The following is a 13,303-nucleotide window of genomic DNA, read 5'->3' on the forward strand; positions in this document are numbered from 1 at the left end:
TGGTCTCAAGGCACAACATAGTTGAAAAGTGCTGCTCTACAGAGTTGTTAGCATTTCACAGCAGGATACTATCAGTGTTTGTGTGTGTAAATTAAACACATTTAGTATGAATAAACAGATCTGCAATCCATAATGCTATCAGTATTAATTTGACAACAGTAAGTTAAAACCAACCGTAAAATAATTCTGAGGGTAAAGATTAATACTTCATTTACCATAAGAAATAAGACTCAGCTAGGAACAGTGGCTCACGCCTGTAATCCTACCACTTTGGGAGGCCAAGGTGAGCAGATCACGAGGTCAGGAGTTTGAGAACAGCCTGGCCAACATGGTGAAAACCCATCTCTACTAAAAATACTAGGCATGGTGGTAGGCGCCTGAAATCACAGCTACTCGGGAGGCTGAGGCAGGAGAATCTCCTCAACCTGGGAGATGGAGGTTGCAGTGAGCTGAGATCATGCCATGGCATTCTAGTCCGGGCAAGAGAACAAGACTCCGTCTCAAAAAAAAAAATTAAATAAAATAAGACTCAACCTCATTAAATATCCAATTTGTCACCTAAGAATGCAGTAATACCCATGTTTTTTACACACCTTCCTGCCAGTTCCTTATCCAAGTACTTGGCAGCCAGTCTTGCCCCATATACTTCAGCCTGGAGAACAGCTATATGTCTACGAAGGGCTTCGTTCTCTTTTCTCAACAATTTTACTTCAGCTTCAAGTTGCGCTTCTTTCATTTTTTCTTTTTTGTTTGCCTCAAGCTCTCTTTCCTATGTGATTTTTAAAAATATATAATTTAATGAAAATAAAAACTCTTTAGCACTAGACCATGTTATTGAAAATGTACAAAAGCCTACAGTTCAACAATATACCACTCCATCTCTATAAAATGCAACACAAAGGTCTGGATTTAGTTCTTTTAACTAGTAACATCTTGGAAATACTTCTAGATAAAATAATTGCCCGCCATGGGGTCGCTGATACAGAGGATAATAAGAAAAGTAGTCTACTCTAGGCTCATGTTATCACATAGTAGAGTGGCTTCAATGGAGAGTTGAATCTGCTATTTACTTTCTAAAACTGACTTAGAAAACTAGATTAATATAAAAAATAATCATTCTGGTGGTTGTTCCCAAACATTTAATTAACTTCAATGCAATAAGTCTAAAAAGTAAGTCAAAAATCATTCAGTTACACAGATGCAGTTTATAGCTAATTTATCTTGGAGGACCACAAGAAACTTATAATGAATAAACTAGAAGAGACATACTAGTTTTTTTACTAAACATTTCATAGTCATAAAAAACTGTTGGTAACAATTGCATTAAAACATTTACACATTAAAACGTTTCTATAGATAAGCACATCTATGGTGTGGATTACCACTGAACTTTGAGATCTGGCTCATTTATTTATCTGTATGTTAGAGTGAATGCAGAACTTCTTTCTGAGGAAAACACTGGCCTCACTTGCCTCCTATGTTCCTCTTCATAGATAGTCCATGTATGTGAACATAAAAATGTTAGCCAGAGACTATAACTGCAAGATCTTCACCATCAAATTTTTATCAGAAGTTTATATATGAGAAATAATATTCAATTTACCTTAAAAGTATAATCTTTCCTATAGATGAAGGGTTGCATATGTAAATGCCTTCAGGATCCAAGTGCAGAAACAGGCAGGTACAAGACAAAATACATTGCAAAATGGAAGGTACAAAAAAAATCCTGCCCAAAGGCAGGCAAATTCAAAATCAAACATACACACAAAACTGTGTGGCCACATAAAAGCCTTATAAGAATTAAGTAAGGGCCCCAATAGACATTTTAAGTGTTATTTGTGGATCAAAAAAAAACACCTCAACACTAAAAACTTGAATTTACTTTGAGCAGAACTGCTCTTACAGAATCCACAAAAGCTATGAAAACATGGTTACATTTTTTCACGATATCTGGAAGACATTCCTATACCACCATATCTCTTTTGTGAAGATGTAAATAAAAACCCACCTTAGCACCAGAAAAATTGTTTCTCTTGAGAAAATGATGAATAGTATTGTTTCTATTGTATGGGCACTGATTATTTTACATAAGATTTCCCTTTTTATTCTGGATATTCAGAAGCTAAGAAACAAGTGTGAGCAAATGTTCAGCAATTCATGGAATATATTTTGGTATTAATTTAATGTGCCTTCTTTGGTCTACTGTTTTGAACAACATTAAAACAGATTTCAATACTAGTCAGTAAACACCATAATCCTAAAATATATATATATTTAATTACACACACACAAACGCACACAAGAACTAAAACTAGTAACAACTACCAAATGCTAGATATATTTATCACTTCTTTGATAAAAAGAATTGTTAAATATATGACAAACAGATGAAAGATTAACAGACTCTTAATTTCTGGAAAAAAAAGATTAGAACATAATTTCTAGATATTGTTTTTAAAGGATTTGAAAAACTCTAGAATCCTTCTTTTAACACAATTTTGGAATTATTGAAGTCTTTATTTCAGAGTCTATGTCCTAAGAGGGCAAGTATCTGTTTCAAATGAAAACAGTTTGGAGATATGAACAAAAAAAAATTTTTTATTACATTTTAAAGTTGATGCAACTTTAAAAAAAGCATTCCTAGAAGACGAAGATTTCTTTGGCTTATGTACTAAATAAACTTTATGTTAAGGATTAACTACTTCCAATTACTTTAATGAGCTATTTATACTACATTGATGAACTGTGAGAGACATACTAAGCTACGACTTACTGGAGTTTTAATGATTCGAATCCCTAATGAATCTGACAAACTCTCAGGCCTGAAATTAACAGAGGTAAGCAAGAATAAGATTAAAAAAACTGAAGTTAAACATTTCTAGACTTCCAGAAAAAAACTTTTTGGTTCTTAGTTAACCTGTTTGTTACCAGGTAACATCCAAGATGCTCATTTTTCATTTAGATATCAAAGATTGTATCTTTAAAGGAAGTAAAGCCATAAGACAAATTGGAACTTGATTAGGTTGGGGTAACGGGAAAAATATTAAAAATGTGTTGTTATTTTCTAAAATAACTTCTCCTAAAGCATTTCAAAATTCAGTTGTTTCAAAGGCCACACGATTATTCTCAAGACTGTGGCTGCAACACACGCAGTAGATGAAGAAGAAACCAACATGCACATTCTTTTCTGGAAATAATTTCAAATAGAAATGTAAGGGGGTTAAAAACTAGGTCTGCTTGATGTATCTTCAATACCCTGAGGTGGGAAAACCAATTGTTCTTTGAAGTAGAGATGTGAGCAAGTTACAAGGCTCAGAAATTGTCAAAAATTAACAGGCTCTGCAAATAATAGTTGTAAATCACAAACAAAAGAAAAATGTTTAACAACATGCAGTGACAAAAGAGCAATGGGCCATACAGTGAACTTTTCAGGTACTGGAACATTAAAAAATTGCCATCATTAATGCTATTTTCAAATACAATGAGTGACAACACGTAATATGCAAATAAAACACTAAAAACACTTCAACATGACATATTAAAGCAAAACAGAAACAACATACTTACCAGCTCCTCCACAGAGGGGCCAGACTTCAGATATAAGAAAAAAGTTTTATAATTAGAAAAAGAGCAAACAAATGATTTTATCTAGTGGTATAATCATTACAAAGAAAAATCCCACATGTTGAGTATCATTTGGGTAAAGTTCATTAGAACAAATCTATTTGCAAATCTATAAACAATAGTAACTATATAGTATTAGATCAAAATTGTTTATCAAAATTAGTCATCATAACTGGTATAGTGTTCTTTTCACTATACTCTTTCAAACTCTAATGTTAAAACTTCAGGTAAATTCTTTTCTAGAGAAAATGTAGATTGTTTCTGAATGTTAATGTCAAATAGCTCAAATAAACAGTTATGAACTTTCATTTCAGTTAAATAAAACCCTACTAACACAGATTGACAGACTTTGAAAACTTAAGAGTTTAACTTAGGAGAAGATGGTTATTTTCATGAATTTTAATGTATCAGTACCAGGAACTAATTAACCAAATGAAATGAACTAAAAGCAAGTAAGATTTATAAATGTATTACTATCATCACATCATCAACATCATTTTATGTTCTGCCTCTGCCAAGCATACTTGTCTTATTGCTGTGTGCCATATAGTAACAAAATGTCTGATATTTCTTATACATTCAAAACATGTGGTATACAGTGGCAGGAAAAATGCTTACAATACACTAAGAGGAAAAGAAAAGAATGTGCTACTGGTTGGTACCCGATTACATTTTTTACTTCTTCCTTATTAACAGAACTCCAATTCTACTGGAAGTGGCCATATGACCAACAAGAGACTGGCATCCAGCTGAGGATGGTCAATGAAATGCTGGCAAAAATTACTAAGAAAGATTTCATAAAAAGTTCTTTAAAGAAGGCTAACACAATGGAGAAGCATCTTTTTGCTCTTTCCTTAAATTAATCCTTCCTGCCTGAAATGCAGACATGAAGAAATCCTGAGGATGGAAACCATGATCTAAAAATGGCAGAGCACAGTGATGAAAGGAATCTGGATCCCTCATATCTGCAGATCTGCCGTATCAACTCTAGATTGCCAGTCTCAGAATTCTTTTCAGAGAAAAATAAGTACCGTTCAAGAATAATCCCAATGTTACTTGCAACTTAATTTAATTCAACTGATACAGTAGGGCAAGAAAAATCTTATGTTACAATCACAAATATCTTTTAAACATATTTATAATATATTTTAAATAAGAAAAATTCTATCAGTTGGTTGTTGATATTATCACTGATTATCTCTATGTGATGAGATTGTAGATTATTATAATGATCATAAACTTTATAGTTCTTATATTTTCTAAATTTCCCACAATGAGCACATATTATATTTTATAATTTAAAAGTCTCATTCCAAAATGTCCTCTACACCCTGTAAAATACATGCATGGGCATGTCACTCTATAAACTACTTACCAATTTTGCCTTAATGGTACCAGAGTCAACACTTTGACCAGTTTTAGCATGAAGCTGAAGCTGAATAGAGTGCAGCTGTAAAAGTTGATCATGTACTTCTTTCTCCAAAACAACTTTCTCTGCTTGGGTTTCTGTCAGTTCAGATTTCAGGTCCACCAACTGTGCCTTATAAAAACAATATAAGAAATTAAGTATGCCTCATTTTCTTTATTTTGACCAATAATTGTTATTCAAGAATGACAAGAGAGACTACCTTTGAAATAAATACACAAACACTAGAATAATATTATCTAAGATACAAGACATCCATCTAAACTGACAGAAAATCAATAGTAAAAGTCAGATATTTCAGTGGCAAAAGAAATCTACTATAAGCCGTATCTTCTAATAACACAGAATGCTACTTCCATTTTACTTTGCTTACTTTAATAAACCTTTTTACTGTTTCACCTTTATCTTCAAAGCTTACGAAAACACGAAAGTATGAGGTGGTAGAGACAATGTGTGCTGCGGTGGACCACTAACATTAATAGTATTAGAGAAGATGCCAGTAAATGAGTTGTATTGTGTCTTCAATCCAAAGAATACTAACCCAAATCAGCCTGATCATTATCTAGTAAAGTTATTTTAGGTGCTAAGGCATCAACTTCTGAGACTATAGTAAGCTTAAAGATCAGAGTTAAATAAGTCTTCAGCTTTAGCATAGGAGAACAACTCATCAGGACTACTTACCAATTCAGTTTGAAGTTTTCATTTTTGCACAACTGATATATCATTTTACAACTGTGCACAGGATATGTCTCTTGTGTTTTTGTTTTCCCAGCCAGCTAGTAGATTAAAAATCAAGAAATGCCTACGTTTCCTATTCAACTCAACATAATTTTGCTAAGCATCTAAGGGCCTAGAACTATGCCAGCACAATGAGAAAAAAAATGTAGATAATATTTTTAAAATCATAGATCATAATTTATGCCCCCGACAAGCTTTCATATCAACTGCGTTGATAAATACACATGTGAACCAACTTTAAAAATGTGTCAAGTTATACATAGAGAGAGAATTGACCCAGTTCCAACAAAGTAAAGGAAGGCTTAAAGAAGAGACATAAGGAAAAGATTCATACTGAGAGTGAGTTTAGCAGGGCTTTGAAGGAAAACAACAACAAGGACAAAATTGAAGCAGTAACAAAATACAGAGATGGGAAGACTAGCAAAGGCAAAGAGGCAGAGAGACTTGAAGATTTTAGGTGAATTCTCTGAGTATAAACAGGGATCAGATAGTTGGAATATGCCTCTAAATCCCAATTGTACCAACCAGTGCCTAGTGCATAAAAGATGCTCTAACTTACCTCTTAAGTTGAAATAAATTCTAATACTAGTCCTGTGATTCTAGATAAAACATTCTGTCTCAAGTTTCCTCAGTTTAAAGCAATAATAATATCCATGGCTTTGACTATTCTCATAAGATTATTAATCTTATATACAAAAATACTTATTAGTATATGAAAATGTTATTATCAAGGAGATTGGACTACCTCAAGGGATGATATGTTGACAGACTGGATAAGACTGGATAGGATAAATGAAACAATATAATAAATGGCTTTGGATGATAAAACAAAACTGATACTCAATCTAATAGGAAATCATTCTAGGCTCTAAATGACATTTAAAAAAATTTTTAATAACACCTTTATTGACATATAATTTGTTATCATAAAATTCACTCTTTTAATGTATATAATATAGTTTTGAGTATATTCTTAAAGTTGTGTAACTATAGTCACTATGTAATTTTTAAGCATTTTCTCTCAATGGTATTTTAGCAACATATATGCAGGTAAGGAAGTGAAGACAAGGACACAATAGCAACACCCTAATTGTAGCTTTCCAAACGACAGGTAATCATGGTAACTTTGTATATGAGAATAAAGGATTTTATAATGCTGAAAAGAAATTGTTAGCAATACTTAGTTACAGGGTGATGTAGCACAGTGGATGTACAATGGAAGACTAGGTAAAGAATAATGCAAATATTTCAAGTTTTGATAATAGAAATAGTAAGATTAGGATGACAGCTTATATACACCTGAGAGAGAGAAAAAGATAAATTTAAGTTTTAGGTGTGCTGATTTTGTGTCAATCATGATATATTCCACAGGAAATATTCCACAGAATGCAGGAAATAAAGAAAATAAATAAGTGAAAAGGTGGGATCTGGGTTGAGACTAGGAGCAAAGAGATGTGAATTAATGTCCTATGACTGAGTTACAGGGTGAACAGAGTGTCAAGGACTGGAATGGCCCGAGAGGTAGGAGAAAAGAAGTGGCATGCTATAAATTAAACTAAGATGTGGCATAATATAAATACCGGGCTTCCTCTTGCTTTTTTACTTCCTGGAGATCACTCCCTATCAATAGAGCTCGCTTGTTCCTTTTTTTATTCATAACTTTTTAATTCATGTATAAACTTATACAAGGGAAGAACACAAATAACATATTACAAAAAATAAACATACCCATTTAACTACCACCCAGGTCTTTAAAAAAAGTGGGGGTGGGCAGTGCTAGCACCCAGGATCCTTCTTTTGACCCCCTCCAATCACTACCTCCACCTTCATCCACAAACGTAACCATCAGAGTATATACTAACTTCTAACACCGTAAATAGTTTTGTCTGTTTTTGAATGTTTGAGTATGCTTATAAGATTTATTCATGTTGTTTTGCATAGCTGTACTTCATTTTCACTATTATATGGTATTAACTAAATAACATTTTACTATTTTTCATTCATTCTACTTTCCCTCAACTTAATTCTACTTCTCATTCTATCTCATTCTACTTTTGATGGGCATTTGTGTTGTTTTGAATTTTTAACTATTAAAATGATGTTGCTATGAATCTATCTTTTAATACATACTGCATATATTTCTCTTGATTACGTATCTAGTTGGGAAGTTTCTGGGTTACAGAGTATGTATGTTAGACTTCAGTAGAAAAGGTCAAACACTTTCCCAAGTGATTGTAGCAACTGACATATCCACCACGTATAAGAACTCTGATAGCTTCATATCCTTGCCTTCACTTGGCAATGTCAGTATTTTTCATTTTAGCAATTCTGGCAGGGATGCAGTGGTATTTCATTGTGGTTAATTAAAATTTCCTCATTGCTAATAAAGTTTAACTGCCTTTTCATATTTTTACTGACCATTTGAATACTCCCTTTTGGGAAGTGCCTGTGTTAGTATCTTGCCTATTTTTCTAGAGAGCTGTCCATATTTTTCTTACTGGTTTGTAAGTTTTTTTTTCTCTCTCTCTACACACACACACACACACACACACACACACACTATTGATAGAGGCAGGAGGCAGAAAAATTCTTGGCAGACAGGGGTGTGTCCTCAGAAAAACCCCACCTTTGAGTCTAAAAGCCTGAAACCCAGAGCCCAAAGTGAGAACTTCCATCCCTGTGTGCCCATTTTCTCCCAATTGGTTCTTTCCAAATAAGGTCTTTTTACCAACTGAATGTTGTCTTTTCTAAAACTATGGCCTGGCCTGCCCCACATCTTGTGCCTATAAAGACCCCAGACTCAGCCAGCAGAGAGAAGCAGCAGCTGAACTTTGGAGACAGGCGGCATGACTTCAGAGATGGCAGATGGACACTGCAGAGAGGCAACTTGACTTCAGCGGGAGTGACCTGCCCTTCCCATCCCCGTTCCAGATCCCTTCTCTGCTGAGAGCCACTTTCATCACTCCATAAAATTCTCTGCATTCACCATCCTTCAATTAGAGGATGAAGAGGGCAGTTGCCCCACACAAGGCAAAGGACTCACTGAGCTGATAACACACTTCTGTCCAGCAGAGCTAAAAGAGGCTTGTAACATGCCCTCTGGCACCTTGAGATCACAGGCACCCTGACTGGGATGCTGCCACATGGCCTGAATGGAGTTTGCTCCTGCCAGTGCTAAAGCAGCTGGTCAATTCCTGCACCTGCTTGCCTACACACTCCCTCCCATGAGGGGTGAAGTGCAGCTGGACCCAAGTGAATGGAGTTTGCTCCTGTCAGCGCTGAAGCGGCCAGCCAGTTCTTGCACTTGTTTGCTCCTGTGCTCCCTACTGCCAGGGGTTGAGTGGGCTGGGCTGAGTAAACAGGGCCCCCCTGTCAAGAGTACCATGAAGGAGTCAAGAAAATATCTTGCATCAATATGAACTCCTTTATTGGGTATGAGTTACAAATACCTTCTCCCATCCTGTGTCTTCTTTTCACTTTATAAACGTGTATTTCAACAAACAGAGTGCTTAATTTTAACATATCTCATTATGTTAATAGTTTCCTCCTCAACAATTAATGCTTTTTGGCATGAGTTCTACCTTATCTGTTATCAAGTTTGTAACCCCTGGTTTCATTTTATTTGCATTTACTCAGTTTAATTGTGTCTGATCTTTTATGTGTGGCCTTTCATCCTATTTGTCATGTTATGTTTGTATATAGAACACACATGTAAAGTTTTCACTGCTCTCTGCTGGATTTAAAAATTTATTATTTTTTTTTATTATCTGGTACTTCTGTATCTTTGTTCTAATGATTACTGTTACATTATATTCTAATTTCTTCTTTTGGTTGTATTTAAGGTATTATCCTTTCTATGAGCAGTCATGAAATTAGCTAGTTAATATCTTCCCTCACTCTTTTCATTTAACAAAGTGTTATCCCCAGCTAATAACTATGAGTGATCATCAAGCTTATTATACATTTTCAGAATACTCTTCTCCCATTTTGAGAGTTGAAAACAAAACCTATATTGTAGACATATAGCATTCAATATTATTCCATCATCTTTAACTCCAACAGTCTTTATTCTGCTATTAAATATATTCTATGCTCACTACCAGACCTTTAACCAAAGCTACTCCAATGATTTCAGCTCATTCCCTGTAATAGATTTCTCAGAAAGGTTTCTTTAGATTAGTGGGAAAACCATCACAAACTCAAAGTGTTTTTCCTATTCTCTCACTCCACAGCAATCATCACAGAAACTTCTGTGACCAAATGTGGGGGATTTCACCCCACCAACAAACAAGCAATCAATTTTGCAGCAGACATCAGTTGGGTGTCTGCTCCAATTCAATTATGACACCATCTACCTGCAGATGCTGTCAGATCCCACAGACTGAGGGGTCTGTCCCACAAGACTGCCCTCATACCTTTCAGACACTAGTTGCAAGTCTATGCTTCCAGAACTTCTGACTGAATGGCTTCAAGTTGGGGTTCCCACATTTCCCTCTCTGGGTTCAATTAGTTCGCTGCAGCAGCTCACAGAACCCATGGAAGCATATTTACCAGTTTATTATGAAGATATTACAAGAGATACAGATAAAGAGATGCACAGAACAAGGACTAGGGTAAGAGACACAGAGCTTCCATGTCTTCCCTGGGGGCACCAACCTCCACACACTTCCATGTGTTCATCTATCCAGAAGTTCTCCTAACCCTGTCCTTTTAGGTTTTTATGGAGGCTTCATTACACAGGTGATATGGTTTGAATGTCTGTCCCCTCCAAATCTCATGTTGAAATGTGATTCCCAATGTTAGAGACGGGACCTGGTGAGAAGTGACTGGATGGATCATGGGGGCAGATTCCTCATGAATGGTTTAGCACCATCCCCTTGGTGATAACTGTGTACTCACTCAGTTAATTCATACAAGTTCTCGTTGTTTAAAGGTCTGTAACCTCCCCCACTCTCTTGCTTCTTTTGATCCATCTGCTCCCCTTTTGCCTTCCACCATGACTGTAGGCTCACTGAGGACCTCACCAGAAGATGCTGGCATCATGTTGCCTATACAGCCTGAAGAACTGTGAGTCAATTAAAATTTTTATAAATTACCCTCTGTTGGATATTTCTTATAGTGACACAAAAATGAATTAATACAAGAGGCATAGCTGGTTAAAACATTGGCTATTGGTGATCAACTTAACTCTAAGCCTCTTTCACTCCCTGGAGGTTTGGCGCCAAAATCAAAGTAATTTTTTTATTCAGTTTCCTACTAATCTATTTTGCCTAAACTTTAATCTTCTACCTATATTATATTTTCTAAAAATAACAACTGAACAATTTTTATTTTAAATATAAGCAGGTTTTTATTTCTTTTAACTGTCTTATGGACAAATACTCCAAGTATTTTTGTATTTTTAGTAGAGATGGAGTTTCACCACGTTGGCCAGGCTGGGTTCGAACTCCTGACCTCAAGTAATCCACTGCCTCAACCTCCCAAAGTGCCAGGATTACAGGTATGAGCCAGGTGTAAGCCACTACATCCAGCCCTCAGGAAAATTATAATCAAGGCAAAGGGGAAGCAAGCAAGTACATGGTCAGTGCAGGAGGAAGGTTGGGGAGATGTTACATACTTTTAAACAACCAGATCTTATGATAACTATCATGAGAACAGCATCAAAGAGAAAATTGTTCCCATGATCCAATCAATGCCCACCAGGCCCCACATCCAACATTACAATTTGACATAAGTTTTGTAGGGGAACCAGACCTAAACCATATCACTCTTCCAAAGTGCTGGTATTACAGGTGTGAGCCGCTGTGCCTGGCCTGCACTCACAGTTTAAGAAAAAATAGTTCATTTAAGAATGTTGTTCATGGAGCAGTAAAATGTCTTAATTTTTAAGTCTTGATCCTTGAGAACATGTTTTTTCAATATTCTATGTGGTGAAGTGGGAAGTATGCAAAAGCATTTCTGCTGTATAGCAAGCTATGCTGTCTCAAGGAAAAAACACTCATCCAGTTGCTTGAGCTGCAAAGCTAAACACATGTTGTGTGTGGAACATCATTTTAATTTGAAAGAAGAACAAACTACAGTTATTCAGATTAAAATATTTGGCAGACAGGCTCTTGAGAATAAACAAAAGAACCTGTTTCTTTAGGAAATAACTGACAGTATTTGTTGCCAAAAACAAAAATTTGAGCTTTCATGTGAAAAACAGAATTTTGGAAAACCTGAACCCGTCAGCATGAGCGTGACAACATCTCAACATTTAAAGATTTTTCTGATGAGACTGGTGAAACTAACAAATGCAATTTTAAAATACTGCATGAGATGTGTCAACATTTGGAAGATTTGCATAACTTGGCAAACCATTTCAAAATGCCCAGTGTATGATGTTATAAAATCATGCCTCGGTATAAGATCCATTCAAAGTTCTAGAAAGACCAATGTAGTTTAATGTAACAGTGTATAAAAAGTTCATTTATATAGTTTAAGATTCCGCATTGCAATTAATCTTTAAGACAACATCTTGTCAACTTTTACTAACAAAGAATACCCACAGTTATCTGAAAAGGCTGTTAAAATACTCCTTCCTTAGCTAACTACGGATCTCTGTGAGATCAAATTTTCTTCCAATTGTTAAACCATAACATATCACCACATATTAAATACAAAAGCAGATGTGAGAACTCAGCTATCCTCTATTAAGCGAGGAATTTAAAGGTTTGAAAAAATATAAAACAATGCTATTCTTCTAAAAATGTTTTGTTTTAGAAAATACAATTACTTTTAAATTTAGAATCATTTATATTAACATGTAATTAGTTTATTGTTGTTATTTTTAAAAGATGTCATAAATACTCAAAATCTTCTCAGTTTAATTTCTAATACAATAAGTTTCACTATATATAAAACCCATATTTTAAAAAAGAGCTCTTTGGGGTTCTCAAAATTTCTAAGAATGCAAAGGTGTCCAGAAACCAAAAAGTTTGAGAAACTTGACTTAGACTTTCTGAGAAAAGGCTCATGTGGCTACACTATATAGAGAAGGGGTAGGCAATCTTTTGGCTTCCCTGGACCACGCTAGAAGAATTGTCACGGGCCACACATAAAATACACTAACACTAATGATAGCTGTGAGCTAAAATTAAACACACACACACACACACACACACACACACACAAATCTCATAATGCTTTAAGAAAATTTACGAAATTGTGTTGGGCTGCATTCAAAGCTGCCCTGGGACACATGCAACCTATAGGCTGTGGGTTGCACAAGCTTGATACAGAGTAAGAGGAAAGAATGGTAAGAGACATAGGAGGGATACCCAAAGGTTGGATCACAAAGAGCCTATCTGCCATAATTAAGAGTCTGAATTTTTTTCAAAGAGCAATTGAGGAATTTACTTTATTTATTTATTTATTTATTTGAGATGGAGTTTTGCTCTTGTTGCCCAGGCTGGAGTACAATGGTGCGATCTTGGCTCACTGCAACCTCTGCCTCCTGGGTTCAAGTGATTCTCC

At 35.2% G+C, this 13,303-nt stretch overlaps 1 protein-coding gene across 2 annotated transcripts in view; it reads right to left on the reverse strand.

The window, feature by feature from the left end:
* Positions 1–13,303, reverse strand: part of GOPC (golgi associated PDZ and coiled-coil motif containing) — a 41,128-nt gene that overhangs the window by 14,627 nt on the left and 13,198 nt on the right. The window contains exons 2-4 of one of the 2 annotated variants that reach the window (XM_002746902.5): positions 5,000–5,164; positions 3,568–3,591; positions 594–769 (exon numbers count right to left, since the gene is read on the reverse strand). In XM_002746902.5, the coding sequence (XP_002746948.1) occupies positions 594–769; positions 3,568–3,591; positions 5,000–5,164 (365 nt within the window). The remainder of the gene's footprint in view (positions 1–593; positions 770–3,567; positions 3,592–4,999; positions 5,165–13,303) is intronic. The other variant, XM_002746903.5, reaches the window with a different exon arrangement.

Source organism: Callithrix jacchus, chromosome 4 (genome assembly GCF_049354715.1).
Source record: "Callithrix jacchus isolate 240 chromosome 4, calJac240_pri, whole genome shotgun sequence".
Taxonomy (NCBI): Eukaryota; Metazoa; Chordata; class Mammalia; order Primates; family Cebidae; genus Callithrix; species Callithrix jacchus.